This window comes from Hylobates moloch, unplaced genomic scaffold (assembly GCF_009828535.3).
Source record: "Hylobates moloch isolate HMO894 unplaced genomic scaffold, HMol_V3 SCAFFOLD_18, whole genome shotgun sequence".
Taxonomy (NCBI): Eukaryota; Metazoa; Chordata; class Mammalia; order Primates; family Hylobatidae; genus Hylobates; species Hylobates moloch.
In genome coordinates, this window is record NW_026652293.1 from 57,338,612 (window position 1) to 57,360,127 (window position 21,516).

The 21,516-nt window shown below is 39.6% G+C and overlaps 1 protein-coding gene across 4 annotated transcripts in view; it reads right to left on the bottom strand.

Annotated features, from left to right (window-relative positions):
* The window catches only part of TP53BP2 (tumor protein p53 binding protein 2), a 112,848-nt gene that overhangs the window by 31,060 nt on the left and 60,272 nt on the right, over window positions 1-21,516 (bottom strand). For 3 of the 4 annotated variants that reach the window (XM_058430546.1, XM_058430547.1, XM_032137388.2), the window contains 3 exons: window positions 9,446-9,593; window positions 3,873-3,986; window positions 60-142 (listed from right to left, as the gene is read on the bottom strand). In XM_058430546.1, the coding sequence (XP_058286529.1) occupies window positions 60-142; window positions 3,873-3,986; window positions 9,446-9,593 (345 nt within the window). The remainder of the gene's footprint in view (window positions 1-59; window positions 143-3,872; window positions 3,987-9,445; window positions 9,594-21,516) is intronic. The other variant, XM_032137389.2, reaches the window with a different exon arrangement.

Below are 21,516 nucleotides of genomic sequence, written 5' to 3' on the forward strand. Positions count from 1 at the left end.
AAAGTTAAAAAATATGTATCACTGTGGTATATGTAGTATGGATAAAAACAACAACTTACACCGTTCTCCTTTCTTCGATATTCACCAGGAACTTTTACACCATTTCTTTTTAAACTTGGATCCTGAGATCTTGGTCCACTCACTAAGGACAAAATTCAAAAACTATGCATTAACACTAGAGTTGACAGATATTTTAAGAACCAGTTCATTTCTGAGTTCTGTCATTACTGTTGTTTGATATTTTAAGTTGAATGTATTCTTAAAACAAAATATTTTCTAATAGCAACGGACTTAAGGTCTCATTACTCAGTGTGTTTTGCAAAATTAATTTCATGGAACAGTGAATACTCAGCACTACTAAATATCACATGCCACCTATTCATTAGGAAAGCTGTCTGATTCACATACCAAAGGAGGAAAAATTAACAAACTTAATATACTTCTGACTATGAGTAATTCATACCATTTGCTTATAGTTGCTCTTCCTAGTCATCTATTTAGCTACTCAGTAGTTAAATCAAGAAAAGCTTCACTGAAATAGTTGAAAATTACATCAATGCATCCGTGTACTCACTAACAATATTTTTAACTTATTATGAGAAGAACGCACTTAAAAAAGGAACAAGTAGTATCTTAATTATTTGATTTATTGCAAACATTTTGTGGTAATTTGTAAGTACTATGAAGTACTTCCACATTTATTTAAGCAAAACATTTGTTTAACTTTGTGAAGGTACTATCCAGAAACACTATATATTCTGCTTTTCTGGCTAAAAAAAATTTTTAAAGCCAAAATACATGGGTCTTTCAGTACCACTTAATGTATCATAAAAGAAAATGTCTTAATTTAAACTAATACGTTATAAGAAACAAATAATACCAACGGAGAATTTAAAAAATACATTAAATTAAGCTCATACCTGTACTTCCCAGAAATTAAAAAAATTATCAAATTACCTCACAAGAAACTTAAGTAAAATGTCTGTTATAACTGTCAGGAATCTTAGCACAAATTCCCACTGCTAATAAACAAATATATAAACATGTCTACTCAGAGCCAAGTATCACACTTACACCTAATTCTAATACAATCAGCTTTTATTTTTAAAATGCAGCTCAATTATCTGACAAAATAGCTCAGGTAATCTGCCACAATATTTCTGTAAGAAAAAAAAACTTCTATAATTTCAGAATAATTGCTTTCTTTGCTGTCTCAAAGAGACAGCACTTAACTAGTTTCTCCTTTGTATAATCAGTTACCTAATTAAAGTAAGAAGCAAGAGCCTTAAACATAATTTCATATACATTCAGGGTCACAGGTCCTAAATGAATTGGAAAAAGAATATGGTCACAGTCTCGTAATCCTTAATCGAGAGGTCTAGACCAAAAACAGTAAGTTAACACCTTAATAAAGGGGACTGAAAAACAATCCTGTTTTATCCCAATTTCAACACTATGTGGCACTGGTGTTTTGTGACAATGTGAAAACAGCTCCTTTATCTTCAGATTATATTTCTCACATTACTGACACTGAAACTGCATATTGCACTATTGAGAGACTATTTAATAATTTATCCAGTACTATACAGCAAGATATTTGAACAGGTAGATGAAAGGGTAAAATTTAACTAATTAGAAAAGAGTGCAAGTGATGTAAATAGAGAACAAAAAAAAACAAAATAAGATGTAAATGCCAATATAAAACTACAAAAAAAAAAAAAAGAAAAAAGCCTACGGAAAAAAATACATGTTTACTTAAAATAAAATTACAGACACCAGTGATACTGAAAGGCAACCAGGTAGCTTGGCTGAGGTGATTCAGGTTCCACTCCTGGCTCTGCCTCTAGGTGTGTGGCCTCTGACAAGTCACTTAACCCCTAAGTATCAGCATTTCTCATCTGTAGGGTAGAAGGGGCCAAACTAAGTCGATTCTGCCCCTCAGCTAACCCATACTCTAAATTTAAGCATTCCTAATGGTCAGGTACCATATAGACACTTGCGTCGATGCAACAGTTAGTTAATAAAACTGAACTTTTGGAGACGGAGTCTCACTCTGTCGCCCAGGCTGGAGTGCAAATGGTGTGATCTCGGTTCACTGCAATATCCGCCTCCCGGGTTCAAGCGATTCCTCCACTTCAGCCTCCCAAGTAGCTGGGATTACAGACGCCCAGCTAATTTTTGGGTTTTTTTGTTGTTGTTGTTTTCGTTTTTTCAGATGAGTCTTGCTCTGTCGCCAGGCTGGAGTGCAGTGGCGCCATCTCGGCTCACTGCAACCTCCAACTCCCTGATTCAAGCGATTCTCCCACCTCAGCCTCCCAAGCAGCTGGGATCACAGGCACGTGCCACCATGCCCAGCTAATTTTTGTATTTTTAGTAGAGATGGGGTTTCACCATGTTGGCCAGGATGGTCTGTCTCGAGCTCCTGACCTCATGATCCTCCCGCCTCGGCCTCCCAAAGTGCTGGGATTACAGGCATGAGCCACCGTACCCGGCTTAATTTTTGTATTTTTAGTAGAGACAGTTTCATCATGTTGGCCAGGCTGGTCTCAAACTCCTGATCTAAGGTGATCCACCCACCTCAGCCTCCTAAAGTGCTGGGATTACAGGCATGAGCCACCACGCTCAGCCAAAATTGAGCTTTTATAACGTCCAATAACCCTGCTCGTTCTCCCACATCCTACAAGACTGCTGGGTCACAGGGATGGCTGTGTCCCCAGTGTCTACTGCTGCTTCCCACCCACACTCTCTCTCCACCCTCCCCCTACAGTCATCTATAAACTCTGGTCACAATCCCTGGTCACTAACGATGTGACCAATTGACTCCCTTGTTCTCTCTACCTCCAAGTCCTGCCTTCATTCTGGATGACGTTATCGCCCAAATGCTAGCCTCTCAGTTCTAGCTTTCTCGTCTCCACTCTAATTCAGCCTCATTTCAGGGCCCCACCTGGGACCACAACACTAGAAGCCCTCTACCTCCGAAATTTTCAATTCAAACCTTCTGTTTTTTGACCACTATTTCCTTTCAATCTCAGGCATCTCACTCATTTCCTCTCATACCTGTTCTTTCATCTAACTGAGACTCACAGCCTCTTAACTCTGTCTACTCTTTCCCCACAGCCCCTCCTGTCTTCACTTCTTCCCCACCCAGCTGAGGTATCACCTTGCCAATACCCTTTTCTCCCCATCCCACTGACCTCCCATTGAATTTGTCTAGAAACCTTGGGTTTTCTAGACAATTGCCTAGAAAGAATGTGTCTAGACACGTTTGTTTTCTTCTCTTCTTACAACCCACCTGGGCTGTAGACCACCACTGGAGAAAAATCATGTATGGTCTCATGGTCTCTAATCTCAACTGGCCTCAATGGTTCCCAGCAGTCTGGCTTCCCTAGTAAGCCCTCTCTCCTAATCTCCAAAACAGCTCCAGCTTCCCACCCACCTCCATCATCGCTCCTACCTCAGAGAAAACAAATGTTTTTAGATGAGAAATCCCTCAACTTACTCCCACAAAATGCACAAATTTAGCCACATCTGCCACAGTTTTATTTCTGTCCTGTTATTATGGAAGAGGGATCCTTCCTCTTGTCTAAGAGGACTTTCTGCCTCAGGGCTGTGGAAGGACCTAATCAGGGACCCTAACCCTAACGAGTATTTCCTTTCTTAGAGTTCCAACCCCCTGCTCTAATGACTCCTTCCCACCTGCATGAAACAACTATAGTCAAACTTCTCCCCTCGACAGCCTATCTCCACTGTTTCCACTTCCTAACCTCTCCTTCACCTCTCAAATTACCTGGCTTCTCATCATGTGCCACCTACTACTTCCAGCACAAAATAAAAGCTTAAATATCTGTCACAATTCACAGAGCACTACCTACCAATGTCCCTGCCAGGGGGGCGTTCATGACGAAGGAAGAAGCGAACTTCGTTCCTCTGACTTCCAAATCGTTGAAGAACATCAAACATTCGCTCATTATCCCCAACTGGACGTTCTAAAGCAAATGAGTAGAAACCACATTATTTTCAGGTAAAAGAAAGATAAACATATCATTTACCATCTATCCTTCATGCAAATTATACATTATGGATACAGCAAATGCTTAGTATCTCAGGTAAATTTTTTTCATTAAAACACGTCTTAGAAAATGAAGTAACACAGATTTTCCACACACACAGAGTCAAGCCAGGGTGGCATACTAGAAAGGGCAATGCATCTCGGCCAGCTATCGGGAGCTCAGCAGTCTAAATCCAGTGGGCTCCGCGCTGGCCACAGGCGCTCCATTTAACTTTAGTGGTTCCATAAGTTTCTGTAAAATCTATATTAGATCAGACAGTCCCTTCTAACACTAATGTTCATGATTCTCTGAATATACAAAGAAAAAATTAAAAAGCAACTTTCTAAATAGCCTAGTCTTTTTTTTAAATCGTAGTCTTCAATACAGGCTATTTTTAAATTATAATTTTACAAACAGTGTTTAAAAAAATCAGCTATGCATTTCCAAATAAAAGTCTATTTACTGCTGTAAAATGTATCTACATTTGCCCCTCTTCCAGTGAGAATACCAGTGTCAGAATTTTTCTGGAAACAAAAAGAAGGGCACACCTAAATACCCAGTAAAAATAGAAGCTTCAGGAGAAACAATATATCTCAAGCTGTCCTAAAAAAATCTTCCAATCTCAAGGGATCTGGATATAAAAACGAGACACACTGTTTGAGGAGGCAATTGCTTAAAATCAATGAAACTCCAGTCATGTCAACATAATTTTTAAATATAAGAATGTTGAAATACCCTAAGAAAACTTAACACATTTATCAGTAATCAAGGACACTATCTCAACACCTTAAATAAACATAGGCAGAGAACAGAGCAGGCAGGCATTCACCAGCCAATTTGGTGAACCAACCCTGAACTTAATCTGCTTGGCTGCAACAAAATGCAGTTCTGGTTCTACTTCCAGTAACATAACATACTGAGTTGACACAGATAATCCCCTTTTATAAATCACACATATTCTAAGACCCCCCCCCTCAAAAAGATACACCATAGTTAGAGAGAAACCCTCCAAAAGAAATTCTGAGTAGCCCTTCCACCCACCCCTACAAAATACACACACACAAGCTGTACTCAAAACAAGTAAAATCTCCAGGTTCCAGGAGCAAAGAGAGAACTCAAAGGAAGTAAAGTAGCTTGCTGTCCACGCTGGACTGCCCCAGAAGGATATGGACTTTCTCACAAGCTCTAGGCTAACATCCCGATGGCCCTGTGATGGCAAAAGATCAGGCATAGGCCTGCATAAGCTGAAACAGACACTTCAAAGGCACTCAAAGCTCCCTACTAACACTCATGTGCCAACCACACCTACGGTCATGCACTGCATGTTGACAGCAGTCCCATAAGATTGTAAGGCCATATTTTTACTGTACCTTTTCCTATGTTTAAATATGTTCAGATACACAAATACATACCACTGTGTTACAATTGCCTACAGTATTCAATACAGTAACATACTGTACAGGTTTGTAGCCTAGGAGCAAAAGGCTGTATACCATATAGCCTAGGTGTGTAGTAGGCCATACCATCTAGATTTGTGTAAGTACACTCTATGATGTTCACACAACAACGAAATCACCTAATGACAAATTTCTCAGCACATATCACCATTATTGACACATGACTGTATCTCCTTGACAGGGCATTCCTGCCTATGTGACTCTGAACATGCCATTTCTATCATTCATCATCCCCCCCCCAGCACCCTTTTCTCCTGCAGATGAAACACATGTATTACTGCAACTATCACATTGTATTATAAATGTCTGTGGACACTTGTTTCTCTTTGTGCCCCGTAAGACACCCGGAGGCAACTTTCATCTCTGTATCCCTCTCAATCAAATGCAGTCCCTAGCACATAACAGGCATCCGAGAAATATTCATTAAGCAAATACACGAGTGGGTAGTGAGGAAATGGAAAAGGAAAGAAGAGAAGACAGGAGAGGAGAAGAAAGGCTTAACACTTAGAGAATTAAGTAATAGGGGAATACATTTACACCTCTGGAATAAGGAATTTTTTTTTTAGTAACACACAAATAGGCCTGAGATCCTGAATGGTTTTTAAATGCCTACAAATCAAGAGGGAAGGGAAAAAGCCAGAGTAAACACGAGCAAAGGATATAAAGAAACAATTTCAAAAACCAAAAAGCCAAATGGCCAATGAACAAATGAAAAAACAGGCAACCACATTTGAAATCAGAAATATGCAAATTTAAACAAAAGTCAGGTTTTCAGCTATCAGTTCAGTAAAAGTTAAAATATTATAACTTGATGAGGAATACATCTAGAAATAACTGGAAAGGGTATGAACTGATATAACCTTTGCAGAAGAAACTCTGACAACATATAGTACATTTTCAAATGTGTGAACCTTTATGTTAATGTGGTTCATGATAGTAACATTTTACTACCTACGGGTATCCCATAACATCATGTTGTATACCTTAAATATACACAATAAAATTTAAAAAAAAAAAAATGCGTGACCTGGCCAGGCACAGTGGCTCACGCCTGTAATCCCAACACTTTGGAAGGCTGAGGCTGGAGGATCACTTAAGCCCAGGAGTTCAAGACCAGCCTAGGCAACATAGCAAAACCCCATCTTTACAAAAAATACAAAAATTAGCTGGGTGTGATGGCACATTCCTGTAGTCCCAACTACTCAGGAGGCTGAGGTGGGAGGATCACTTGAGCCTAGAAGGTCAAGGCTGCAGCAAGCCAAGACTGCATCACACTGCACTCCGGCCTGGGCGACACAGCAAGACCTTGCCTCAATAAAAAAATAAAATATTTCACGTCAATTACTGCATGAGGAGGAAGGGGAGGGAAGGAAAGAAGAAGAAAAACAAAATTTGTTTTGAAAATTTAAAAAATGTATGAACTTTTAACCAAAGAATTCCATTTTTGGCATCCACCCCCTAGAGAAATGCTTGCATAGGATCAGAAGAGGTTCCTAAAAGGATTTTTACTGCAGCCTTATTAAAACAAGATAGTTTATTTAAATGTTTGTAAATAAAGCAATTGTTAGCTCAACTATAGTTTATGCATACTGGGGGAAATTATGTGATAATTTAAAAATAACGTGGTGGCTCATGTCTGTAATCCCAGCACTTTGGGAGGCCGAGATGGCGGATCACCTGAGGTACGGAGTTCAAGACCAGCCTGACCAACATGGAGAAAGCCCATCTCTACTAAAAATACAAAATTAGCTGGGCGTGGTGGCGCATGCCTATAATCCCCAGCTACTCGGGAGGCTGAGGCAGGAGAATTGCTTGAACCCGGGAGGCGGAGGTTGCAGTAAGCCGAGATTGTTCCATTGCACTCCAGTCTGGGCAACAAGAGCAAAACTCCATCTCAAAAAAAAAAAAAAGTTGTAAGAAAGAAAATCCTTTACATCTCTTCATCACATAGTAAAGGTTATTAAATTCAAGTGAGCAAGAGGAATAAGTGGGATCAAAAGTGTCAAGGAACAGAGTACAGCTCTGGCAAAGATAGAACACTTCTTCCTCTATGAAAATGAGAAGAAAATGAAGACACACAGAGGGAATCTGAGGTACAGAGTAAGAAAACTGAGGGGCTGGGCGTGGTGGCTCACAGCTGTAATCCCAGCACTTTGGGCGGCTAAGGCGGGTGGATCACGAGGTCAGGAGATCGAGACCATCCTGGCTAACACGGTGAAACCCCATCTCTACTAAAAATACAAAAAAATTAGCCGGGCGTGGTGGTGGGTGCCTATAGTCCCAGCTACTCGGGAGGCTGAGGCAGGAGAATGGCGTGAACCTGGGAGGCAGAGCTTTCAGTGAGCCAAGATCGTGCCACTGCATTCCAGCCTGGGCGACACAGCAAGACTCCATCTCAAAAAAAAAAAAAAAAAAGAAAACTGAGGAAGCACACAATGGATGGTTTCAATTATCTCCATAAAGAATAAAGCAAGGTAATTTGCTGAATGCAAGGAGGTTACCAGGAGCAGCTAGAAGTTCATTTCCTCATTCTGTAAATATTTCTACAGCATCTACTAGGTACAATACACTCCCCTTGAGCTGGGGATACAGCAGTGAACAAGATAAACAAGGTCTCTACCCTTAAATAGTTTACATTCTAGTGCATATGTTTGGGGCTATCAGGATAAAAGGAGCAATAAACTAATAAACACACACAAAGTCAGAGTGACGGGCCTTCTGCAGAGGATTACATCAGGATGATATAACTGAGAACTACATAGCTACTTTTGGCAGCGTGCTCAGGAAAAGCCTCTCCAAGGAGGTTAACATTTTAGCTGCAATCCAGAAGGAACCAGCAATGACAGTATCTGGAGACAGAGCAATACAATCAGTGGGAATGGCTATCACCAATGACTCTAAGGTGGGAATGAGCTTAGCATATTCAAGAAATATTTTAAAAGCTGCAGGAAGAAGCAGAGAAGAAAATGGTACCAGATAAGAGCAAAGACAAATAATCTACAGAACTTCACAATCTAATATTAAAAGTTTGGATTTTATTCTAAGTGGAGGAGAAGTCGCTAGTTTTAGGCAGGAAAGTGAAATTATCTAATTTTCATTTTCAGAAGATCCCTTGGGCTTCTTCATGTGATTGTTCTAATCTGGTTCCTATGTAAAGAGAAAAGAAAGTAATTCGGAGAGACTGCAGAAGACCTTCTAGAACATCCAACTGTAGAAAAGTCAACCAAAGATGAATAAAAGGACTTGCCTGAAAAGAAGTGGGGGTTCAGCTGAAGTTAGCTATCATGAATGGCATGAACTCAATTAACACAGTGTGTGACTTGCTCTAGGGACATCTGGCATCCCCAGAGGTGAAAAAGGAAACCAGCAGGAGTTCACCCAGCCTGTGTAGGAACAAGGCAGAAATGATGAAAAAATTACTCCCCACATCTACCAACTCCTGTGGAGCCAAAAAGAAACCAGGCTATGCCATTTTAGAGCTCCAAAGAACCATACAGAGGGATTGATTTCAAGGCTTACAATAATGCCCACGAATTCACCACTGCTGTCTGCCACTACAGTTCCTCAACACTGAGTAGCTTCCTCTAAAAACCTACAGAAATTGAGAGAGGGCAAACCAATTAGGATGCCTCAAATTTCTAATTAAGTAAAGCTTACACATACAAAGACACTGTTGAGCACCATCCACTGGACCACAACATCCCAGATGACCTTTTATATTTTATATTGTGGTGTCTCCATTTTATTGCAGAAAAAGAAAACAGCAAAAAGACTTCATGTATCATACCAAAGCTGGATCAGGAACACTATGTTCTGCCGGATGTGCTATTCTCCAGTTTCTCCCTGGAGAAACATGAGCATTCACACAGTGCCACGTCTACAAACCAACATTAATAGAAGACAGAAGAACTAAAGCACAAGGCTGTCAGCATCTCTCACCAGAGCCACACCACACTTCAGCCAAATGACAATCACTCTCGCCGGGTTCTTTGCACAGATCCACCACGTCTCTGCATATTGTTTCTGGAGTAACTGGAACTTCTGTGAAGTGCTGCTCATTGTTACTGAGATACACGGTGAGAAACATCTAAAAATTAAGAGAGAAACACACAGTTACTGGTACTGTCTGCCTAATGTGGTATTCACCTTAAATTCCTTTCTCCAAACAAAATCTCAGTTGGAAGTGCAAATGTACAACAGAACAGTCTGGCTGTCACCCGGCCAAAGGTGAGATGTGGACCGGGGGTTGAGGGAGACCTGGAGCCCAGCCTCTACCGTGGGCAGTAGCTCTAGAACCCTTGGTGACTCTGGAATACAGTCACATCAGTTCAAATTAAATCTGTTTCTGCCGGTTTTATTCATGTTGTTTACCAAATACTTATATATGCTGGACCCATACTACAAATATATCTTCCTGTCAGTCCTATAAAGGTTGATGCAACAACCTCATCCATATATACTTATTTATGCACAGTCTCTTTTTTTTGTTTTGTTTTGTTTTCATCACTTTATTTTATTTTATTTTTTTATTATACTTTAGGTTTTAGGGTACATGTGCACAACGTGCAGGTCTGTTACATATGTATCCATGTGCCATGTTGATTTCCTGCACCCATTAACTCGTCATTTAGCATTAGGTATATCTCCTAATGCTGCCCCTCCCCCCTCCCCCAACCCCACAACAGTCCCCGGAGTGTGATGTTCCCCTTCCTGTGTCCATGAGTTCTCATTGTTCAATTCCCATCTATGAGTGAGAACATGCAGTGTTTGGTTTTTTGTCCTTGCGATAGTTTACTGAGAATGATGTTTTCCAGTTTCATCCATGTCCCTACAAACGACATGAACTCATCATTTTTTATGGCTGCATAGTATTCCATGGTGTATATGTGCCATATTTTCCTAATCCAGTCTATCGTTGTTGGACATTTGGGTTGGTTCCAAGTCTTTGCTATTGTGAATAGTGCCGCAATAAACATACGTGTGCATGTGTCTTTATAGCAGCATGATTTATAGTCCTTTGGGTATATACCCAGTAATGGGATGGCTGGGTCAAATGGTATTTCTAGTTCGAGATCCCTGAGGAATCGCCACACTGACTTCCACAATGGTTGAACTAGTTTACAGTCCCACCAACAGTGTAAAAGTGTTCCTATTTCTCCACATCCTCTCCAGCACCTGTTGTTTCCTGATTTTTTAATGATGGCCATTCTAACTGGTGTGAGATGGTATCTCACTGTGGTTTTGATTTGCATTTCTCTGATGGCCAGTGATGATGAGCATTTCTTCATGTGTTTTTTGGCTGCATAAATGTCTTCTTTTGAGAAGTGTCTGTTCATGTCCTTCGCCCACTTTTTGATGGGGTTGTTTGTTTTTTTCTTGTAAATTTGTTTGAGTTCATTGTAGATTCTGGATATTAGCCCTTTGTCAGATGAGTAGGTTGCAAAAATTTTCTCCCATTCTGTAGGTTGCCTGTTCACTCTGATGGTAGTTTCTTTTGCTGTATGCACAGTCTCTTTTTTGGAAAGGACACGTAAGAACATAACATGCTGCTTCTGAAGTGGGAGGGGGATGGGAAAAGAGCTTGTGGGGCAGCTCTGTATAAACCTAATCTTTAACTCTTTATATAATGTACATATATTACCTATTCAAAAAATTGTACTTCTGTTTTTTTTTTTTTTTTTTTTTGAGACAGAGTCTCACTCCGTCTCCCAGGCTGGAGTGCAGTGGCATGATCTCGGCTCACTGCAACATCCACCTCCCGAGTTCAAGTGATCCTCCTGTCTCAGCCTCCCGAGTAGCTGGGATTACAGGCGCATGCCACGCCACACCATGCCACGCCATGCCACGTCCGGCTAATTTTTGTATTTTTAGTAGAGACGGGGTTTCATTATGTTGGCCAGGCTGGTTTCAAACTCCTGACTTCAGGTGATCCACCCACCTCGGCCTCCCAAAGTGCTGGGATTACAGGTGTGAGCCACTGCACCCAGCCAAAAAATTGTACTTCTAAAATGTTTTAAGCAAATTAAATACCTACTTTGAAGTATAAGATTTCATTAACAAAGTATAAGTAGAAATGAGTAGCTGTTACGTTAACACCTACCTGACCTCGTATATAAACACTGAGACCAACAGAAGGTTTACATTTAAAACTCACTAATAGGCTGGGTGTAGTGGCCTACACCTGTAATCCCAACACTTTGGGAGGCCAAGGCAGGAAGATCATGAAAGTCCAGGAGTTTAAGACCAGTCTGGGCAACAAAGCAACACTCCATTTCTACCAAAAATTAAAAGAAAATCAGCCAGACACGGTGGCACATGCCTGTGGTCCCTGCTACTTGGAAGGCTGAGTGGGGAAGACTGCTTGAACCCAGGAGGTCGAGCTATAATGAGAAGTGACTGCACCACTGCACTCCAGCCTGGGTGAGAGACCCTGACTCAAAAAAAAAAAAAAACCTTACTAACAATCTTAACAATCTTTCTCCTAGTAAAAAAAGACACTATATCTTAGAAACACTGCTACTAAAGAATTAAAGTTTTCACACCTATTAAATTACAAAAAAATCTTGTTAATTTCTAATGCTGAAGAAACTAAGTGAAACAGGAAACAAGTTTTTGACGGTGATGCAAATTAGTAAGGCCCTATGTTTATTCAATTCAATGAGTAACTCCATGCAAGTCAGTATGTATCAGGATTAAAAAACAGTAATTTGAAAGTGTTACCTCACAGTGAGAATACATCCTGTGAAAATAATTCCAATCAAAGAAAGAATGCATAACCTACAGAACATAAACTTGAGGGACAAGTTTAGTCTTTTAATTTTAAAATCATTAATGAAACTATGCTAAGCACTGGGAAAAGTTTGGGTTTTAAGACTGCAAAAAAGCAGGATAAGTAGGATATACCCTATGACCGCAATGACATGAGGACATCACACAGCAATCAGAGGGCCTGCCAACAGCCACACAACTCCCCTTCCAGCTTAAATGTCTCTGCCCATTACCCCCAAATGGAGAAAGCTGCATCAAGATGTTGTTTGCAAAAAGGCAGCACCTGATTAGGGATGATGATGGAAACTAAGACATCAGCCTCGGTGCCTCAAGATTTGGTCAGAGAAAGAGGAGATATACATGAGAGAAAGAGTGGACCCTTGCACTGAAGCCAGTCCAAGCCTCCACATTCTGCAACCAAAGCTGTTAACTCACATGAACAGGTATAACAGAGGGTGATCCAGAAAAATTAAAATAGTGAACACTGTTGAAACAATTTTTTAATGGAAAAAAAAAAACACTGCAGACTTTCCCAGTATGAGCTCAGAAGCTTTCAAGCTAATTATCTCAGGTTTTTCACATTTTGACTACATAAAGATACATAGTTCTAGAGTTCAACTTAGCCAACAAGGCAGCATTCAAAATTATTACACAAAAATCATAAAGGCTTGACTAAATCATTGAAAAAATAACAAAGATTAACAAAGCACAGAATTACACTCGTCTGCTGCTCCCAGAGTATACAGCATATTCAGTGATAAAGACAAACAATGTACACTTTAGCATTAAATACTCCTCCATACTCCCTGCCAATGCAAAAACTTGCTTTGAAGTTTATCACTTCAAAAATAGTAACTTTTCATTGTAAATATGAGACTTAGGTGTGTTAAGTTACAGAAATACTGGAAATACAGAGTATATGCTAAACACACACCTTATCAACAAATAAAAGCCTATTATGTGAGACAGCACCTTACCTCTGTAAACCTCATCTTTCAGACACATTATCTCAGAAACTTACATCAACTCTCAAATAAACAGCAGGTGTTATTTTCTCTTTATAAATGAAGAAAAAGACTCAGATAAGTGATCTATTTGCCTACTGAAATGAGAAGGATACAATTCTGTTCTTCTGATCTATCCTCTATTCTTTAAGCTGTCCTTTATAGAAAGAAAATATTAGGAAATGCTCCATTTAACCACAGTTACCCACACTTTAACAGAGATCTGATCTTTTACTTTCTGGAAAACCAACAGCTTCATTTATTTAAAAGTATAATTAAAAATAAGAATGATGACAGATGTGTTCTATTTATGGTTACTCTTTCCACAGGTTTAACACTGGTATGAACAGTAAGTGTACGAGTTGACCCCATTGCTACCTGTCATGTATGGAGATTAGCTCTGTTGTGATTTTAGTAATTGTACTGCAGTCCGCGATGCTGGGCCAGCAACACGCTATTTTTGTCGATTCCCAGGCAGAAGATCTGGTTCAAACTCCAGATTTCTTCATAATTAGACTACCTTAGGCAAGTAATGTCACCTCTCTGAAACTCAGCATCCTCATCTTCAAAATGAGTCTTTAAGTTCCCCAGTAGCTACATGTTTACCTATGTAACAAACCTGCACATCCTGCACCTGTATCCTGGAACTTAAAATTAATTTTTTTTAAAAAAAGTTCCCTAAGAGCTACTATTTATGTTTTACTAGGTACCAGAGTAAAAGTCAACATTTTTACAGCAGCCTACAAGGTCTGCTGTAGTCATGATCTGGCCCCCATTTCCTTCTAATCCCCCCTCACTCTGTGCTCTATCAGCGTCCTCTTTGCTGTTCATCAAACACACCAGGCATGTTCCCACGTGGGAGCCTCTGTACTTGCTGTTCCTCTATTTGGAATGCCCTTCTTTGTATGCCAGCATAACTCTCCCTTCCTCATCTCCGTCACGCCTTTACTCAGATGTCACCCTCTCAGTGAAGCCTTACCTAGGAACCCTACCTAGAATTCCAACACCAAACACACACACACACACACACACACACACACACACACACACACACACACACACACACACACACACACACACACACACACACACACACACACACCCTAGCCCATTCTTCTGCTTTATTTCCCTCCTTAGCACAGTCACTAACATGTCATATGTTATATTTATTTAACTCATTTTTATTATCTGCCTTTCCTACTAGAAAGTAAGCTCCATACAAAGGTTTTGTCTTTGTTCAGTGTTGTATACTCAGCACCTAGAACTGTGCCTGGTATGTAACAAGTACACACTAAGTATTAAATCCTGCAAATGTGATTGCATTTTACAGATGAAAACACTGAAGCACAGAGGGATTTAAGTAACTCGCCCCAGGTCACACAGCTATTAAATGGCAAAACCAAGATTGAGCCCCTTCCTCGAGAGCATACAGGTAAAGACTCTCCTGAATCTGGACCACATGGTGCCAAGTGTGTCACTGCCTCTAGTTCCGTCTTTTAGAGCAACATTTTGCCCACAATCCATCATCTCACCTCTGATTTATTTTCACGGTCAGTTTTGTTTCAGGTACTGCTAAACGGTATGGCATGTAACGTGTAGCACAGCTATATACTCTCAAATGAGAGAGTGTGTTGTCCTCTCATATCTTCAGCTTACATCCTGCTACCATCATTCTACTTCTGTTTCAACATTATTTTCATTCATTCAGTATTTACAGATCATCTGCTATATGGTCTCTGTTCTAATGTAGAAATAATCTTTACTAAACAGCTAATACTACAGACAGTACAAAATTCAAAGAGAGAGAAAGCAAGCTGTGAGAAGGACACAGCCAGCCCATTGGGAGGAAGTCAAAAAAATAAACACCACAACCTGGCTCCTTACCTCTCATGTCCACCCACTACTCCCCACTGGACAAACCCAACTACCTACCAGCTGGCAAGGGAAGCGGTTGATGCAGTTTAAAGAAGTCAACCTCCTAAGGCACAAAGCAGGGTGGAGGAAAGTGAAAAGTGAATGGAGAGGGGCAAAAAATATAGACACTCAGCACAGGAGCCCTCCTCTCCGTACTATGCAGTCAGCGGACTCTTGGGCAACCGAGCAACTATCTAAAGGAAGTGAGGACACAGCCCAGCTAAAGTCTGGGAGAACAATGTGCCAACCAGAGGCAACACATTTAAAGCCCTTGAGAAGGAAACAAGTTTGTCACATTTGCACAAGAGGACGGTCACTGCAGAGGGAGCAAGAGGAAAGGGTTAATTCAAGGAGGCAAGCAAAAGCCAGATCATGCATGTCTTTACAGGCTGGAGGTTCTCAAACTTTGGTGTGGACAGAGGGTTGTTATTAAACACAGATTGCTGGGCTCCACCCCAAGAATTCCTAAATCAATAGATCTGGGTTGGAGACTGAAAATTCTGCATTTCTAACAAGCCCTCAGGTGATGTTGATACTGCTGGTCTAGAAACCACGACCTGAGAACCACTGTCTAAGGCGAGGGCAAGGACTGTGGATTTTAATCTAAAAGCCCACTGGAGGCAAATCGTTAAAGTCAGAAAGTAGATCAGTGGGTGTCAGGAGCTGCGGGAAGGGGAAATGGGAAGTGACTGCTAATAGGTACAGGGCTACTTTCTGGGGTGATGAAAATATTCTGGAATTAGTGGTGATAGTTACACAACATTGTGAATATATTAAATACCACTGAATTGCGTATTTCAAAATCATTAGTTTTATGGTATGTGAAGCATATCTCAATTTTTAAAAGTAAGAGGTTACTGGAGGATTTTGAACGGGGTAGCTATTTATGCCCTTAAAAAAAATCACTATGTGAACAAACTACAGGAGGACAGACATGAAAGTCCAATTAAGAGGTAAATGCTACACATGAAATGAGATACGATGGTAGCACAGACTGCAAATTAATAGCAAAGGTGGTGAAAATGGCTGGATTTGGGTTATTAGTTGAAGATAGAGCCAGTAAGACTTGCTTGGTGGACAGAATGTGGGATTTGAAAGTAGAGAGAAATTAAGAGTGACTCTGGATCTGCTACCTAAGCACTAGGTACAAAGTGAGGAAGGAGGAACAAGTTGGGAAGGGCCCGCGGGATGAGGTCTCTATGTTAAATATGAGACACTTATGGAACATTCAAACGGAAGCATGAGGAGGCCATCTAATATGCAAGTTTAACTGAGATGAGAAAGCAAGAGATGAGCACGCAGAGGCATTTAAAGCCTAAGCCTGGATGAGAGCAGCTAGGCCAGCTAGAGACAGGAAACAACGCTGCGGACTGTGTCCTAAGCTAATCAAGCAACCTCCAGAGGTCCCACGGAGGACAAGGATCCAGCAGAGAAGCCTGAGAAAGAGCCACCAAAAAAAGACAGGAAGAAGTTCAGAAGAGTGCGGGACACCAGAAACCAAGCAAAGAAAGTGTGGGAGGGAGGAAGATGCAAAAGTGTACAATCAGATTTGGCAAGATGGTGGCTGCTGACTGCCTTGAACAGCACTGAGTCATGGGGATAAGGGCCTGGCTGGAACAGGCTAGAGAACCTGAGGGAAGGAGGCAAAGGTACAGTACAGACAACTAGTTCTTCCAGTGTGTTGTGCCCTGACCCAAGGCAGAGAAAATGGAGCCATCTAGGGAAGGAGACACAGGGTAAAAGGAGTGTTTTGTTTTTATCTCAAGATGAGAGTTTTTACAGATCATTTTAATTGATGGGAATGACCTAGTTGAGAGGGAAAATGGTGTTGATACGAAACTAACTACAGACCTAAGTATATCCTCAAGTTATAAAGGTTGTTTTTTCCAATATGTATCAACTCCCTTTTCCTTCATTTACCTGGAAGAGGAACAAAAAAATAAGAAAAATAATCGAAAGAGAGGCTGGTTTCACTAACCTATCATGTTAACATGAGAAAATGCAGGCAGGCACATGTGTTCTTTTTATTGCTACCATCCTTTTATTTTTGTTGTACAAATTTACTGTATTACAAAATGATTAAAGAATTATTCAAAAGTAATTGAATTTTCTGTCTAATAAAAAAATGAATTCACTTCTGTTTCATTTTGGTGAAGCAGTTTTTATCAGCATGTTGAAAATTTTACTTAGAAAAGAAATTTTAGGCTACTCTATCAACTAAGTCTTCAGAAAACAATTCTGGCCTAGAATCCACCACTTTTAAAGATAAAAAATAAAACTGTTAAATCTAAGAAGTTTCCTGCATCTGATACCAAAATATTTTTGAAGGCAATGAACAAAAAATGAAACTTTTTATTAAAAATATTTCAGTTATACATGTTTGTTTTGTTATAAAACAGTGCTCACTGTACCCTATTATGCATACACATCTACAGGCACAGAAAAAAGCCTGAAACTATATTCACCAAATTAACAGTAGTTATGCCCTAGTGGTGGGATGACTAAGTGAATTTTTAGGAACTTATCTACGTTTAAATTTGCTAGAATGTACCACGTGCACAATAAAATTGATTTTTTAAGCAATCAATGAAAATAACTATATACCATTTTTATTCATACACATTGTGCCTTCCCTGGATCCTTACTGTGAGATATGGAAGGCAAATATCTGTTGAGAGTGTTTTTCTTGGGTCACTATCTTGCCTCAAATTTAGTCAGGAATGATTAAAAACAAGCAATTAAGAAGCACATCTTGAAAGTCCACTATATTAGAATGGAATATTATTCAGCCATCAAAAGGAATGAGGTACTGATACATGCTACCGCACGGATAAATCTTGAAAATATTATGCTAAGTGATAGGAGCCAGACATGAAAGACACATAGCATATAATTCCATTTATATGAAATGTCTAGAATATGCAAATCCATACAGACAAAAAGTTGATGAATAATTGCCACGGGCTGAGGAAGGGGGAATAGGGAGTGACTGATAGAGGCCTGGGGTTTCTTTCTCGGGTGATGAAAATGTTCTGTAATTAGTGGTGATAGCAGCACAACCTTGTGAATATACTAAAAACCACTGAATTGTGTATTTTATATGGGTGAATTTTATGGTATGTGAATACATCACTTTAAAAAAAAAAAAAAACAGCCCACTGTATACTTAGTATGTGAGAGATACAAAAATCTCAGACCGGGCATGGTGGCTCACACCTATAATCCCAGCACTTTGGCAGGCAGAGGCAGGGGAATCACTTGAGCCCAGGAATTTGAGAGCAGACCATCCGGGGCAACATGGCAAAACCCTGTCTCTACAAAAAATACAAAAAATTAGCCAAGAGTGGTAGCGTACACCTATAGTCCAAGCTACCCAGGAAGCTGAGGTGGGAGGATCACCTGAGTCCAGGAGATCACTGCATGCCAGTCTGGGCATCAGAGTGAGACCCTGTCTCAAAAGCTATACATATTTACAAAAGAGAACAATTTAGTACTCTATTACATGAATGAGAATGTGGGTAAAATGGAAATTCAGAAATGAAAAGGATGATTATGAACTGAGGTAGATGAGGTTTCAGCAAACAGGCATAAATTAATAGTACGCATAAAGAAATAATGTTTTTAAATTATCTTTCATAACTTTACTTCCAAAATGCCTTCTCCTGACACTATATGTTCTTTAAATACCATATTCTCAAGAATGTAAGATGACTTCATTAGCTCCTTTCCCATAAGGCACCAAGCAAAATAGGGTTCCCTAGAGTTAAAGCCTCTGGGAAGCTGTTGTGAGAAATCTGACTATTCTCATTGAATCAAGTTATAAATGTGTTCCTGCCAACTTTTGAGGTAAATTGTTTTCATCATAAAGAGTGCAGCAATAATCAGGTCAAAAAAAAAAAAAAAACAGCTGTTACAGATTTACCCATACTACAAGGACAGCAAATTGCTGGGACATCTGAAAAGGCTCGTGACATCTTACTTGGTAACAGAGTACAGTTTTTCTTCCCCAGGTAGAAAAAGTGCGTATTAGATCAGCCCTTCTTGGTGACCACATACACATTAAAATGTTAACTTCCTTTTAACTTAGAAATCAGGAACATCATTTTTTATAGTAGGAACCACAAACAGAAGACATTAATCAATAAACAATAAACTCTAAAGCATATTTAAGAGCAGAAGATATAAATGACAGATCCCACAAGACAATACAAACATGAAGACATGCAGGGAAATAAATATTAATTAAAACAATGAGGTACCACTTAACAGCTACAGGTTGAGTATCCCCTATCTGAAACACTTGGGACCAGAAGTGTCTCGTATTTCAGAATTTTTTCAGATTTTAGAATATATGAATAACCAGTTGAGCACCCCTAATCCAAATATCCAAAATCCAAAATGCACCAATATGCATTTCCTTTGAGCATCACGTAGGTACTCAGAAAGTTTTCAATTTTGGAGCATTTCAGATTTCAGATTTTTGGATTAAGGATGCTCAACCTGTACTAAATTGTCTTCAATTAAAGACAAGATCCAACATAGATGAGGTTGCACAAAAGTTATTTACTCAAAGATACGATGGTAGTACTATAAATTACTAAAAATCCTATTTGGAAAGTAAAATAAACCATGTATCAAAAGCCACAGAATTATGTATATCTCATGACCTTACTCCTGGAAATTTATCCTAAAAAAAAAAAATTGAAATGAAGAAAAACTCTAAATGCCTGAAGATTTTCACTACAGTGTGAGGTCTACATATAGTAAGATGGAAAACTAAATATCCAAAAACATGGAAAAGTCTTTAAACAGGGAAAAAGTTAAGTAAATTAAAATCATTTGCCAGAAGGACTATGTCCAGCCACCAACTCCTGTAAGTATAGAGTGTTAGGAAAATGTTAAGAAAAAGTTATAAAACAGAACAATACTAAATTTAACTTTAAAAATATATGTACCATCAGCTGGGCACAGTGGCTCACACCTGTAATCCCAGCACTTTGGGAGGCCGAGGCAGGAGGATCACAAGGTCAGGAGATGCAGACCATCTTGGCTAACACGGTGAAAGTCCATCTCTACTAAAAATACAAAAAATCAGCCGGGCGTGGTGGCAGGCACCTGTAGTCCCAGCTACTCGGGAGGCTGGGGCAGGAGAATGGCATGAACCCAGGAGGCGGAGCTTGCAGTGAGCTGAGATCGCGCCACTGCATTCCAGCCTGGGGGAGAGAGTGGGACAGCAACTCAAAAAAAAAAAAATATATATATATATATATATATACCATCTTGGCCAGGCAGGGTGGCTCTTGCCTGTAATCTCAGTACTTTGGGAGGCTGAGACAGGAGGATCACTTCAGGCCAGGAGCTAGAGGCCAGCCTGGGCAACAGAGTAAGACCCCATTTCTCCATTTATATTAAAAGAAAAAAAACAGCTGGGTGTGGTAGCATGTACCTGTAGTCCGTCCTAGCTATTCAAGAGGCTGAGGTGAGAGGATCGCTTGACCCCAGGAATTCAAGGTTATAGTGAGCTATGATCGTGCCACTGCACTCCAGCTTGGGCGACAGAGCAAGACACTGTCTCCCAAAAAAAAAAAAAAGTAAAAATATGTGTGTGTGTCTGTGTGTACACGTGCACACACATATGTACCATCTAAAATATATATATATATATATACTGACCTGTATGAAATACACAGAAAATCAGCGACACCAGAGGCAAGTACAGCTATCGCTTTTAGATTTTTAAAATCTCAAAAGTAAAATATTTTTATAATAATTTACAATGTAAAAGTATATTTAATACAAACTGGGATAAAAGAACATGAAAATATTTCATTAAAAATGGTAAATGTGATTACAACTTGTTTCTACCTCCTATAGTCATCTATCTCAAGAGAAGGAAAGTTGAAGGAAAGGTAAAAAAAAAAAAAAAAAAACACTTTGTTAAGTTGTGCCGGGCCACCTACAGGCACACTGCATAGTAATTCATGTCAGCCATATCCAAATGAAGATTTGCCCTTCCAAAAATTCAAAGTCACAGATAATTTGCATTTAAAAACAATGGGTCATAGATTTATTTTAAGAGTCCTGTGTTTATAGAGCATGTATGTACTGTAACTATGATGTTATGCTATCAACATAAGAACGACTCATTTTAAAGAAGAATTATTTCAGATCAAAATCTGAAAGACTTCTAAAAGGAAATACAAAAAAAACTGATTAGGGCATCTACAAGATGAGTCAGAGGCTAACGTTTATTCATTTGATTCAGAAAATCATGTGAAGTTCTACAGAAAGAAGAAAGGAACCAAGAGTATAAGATGTTCCCTG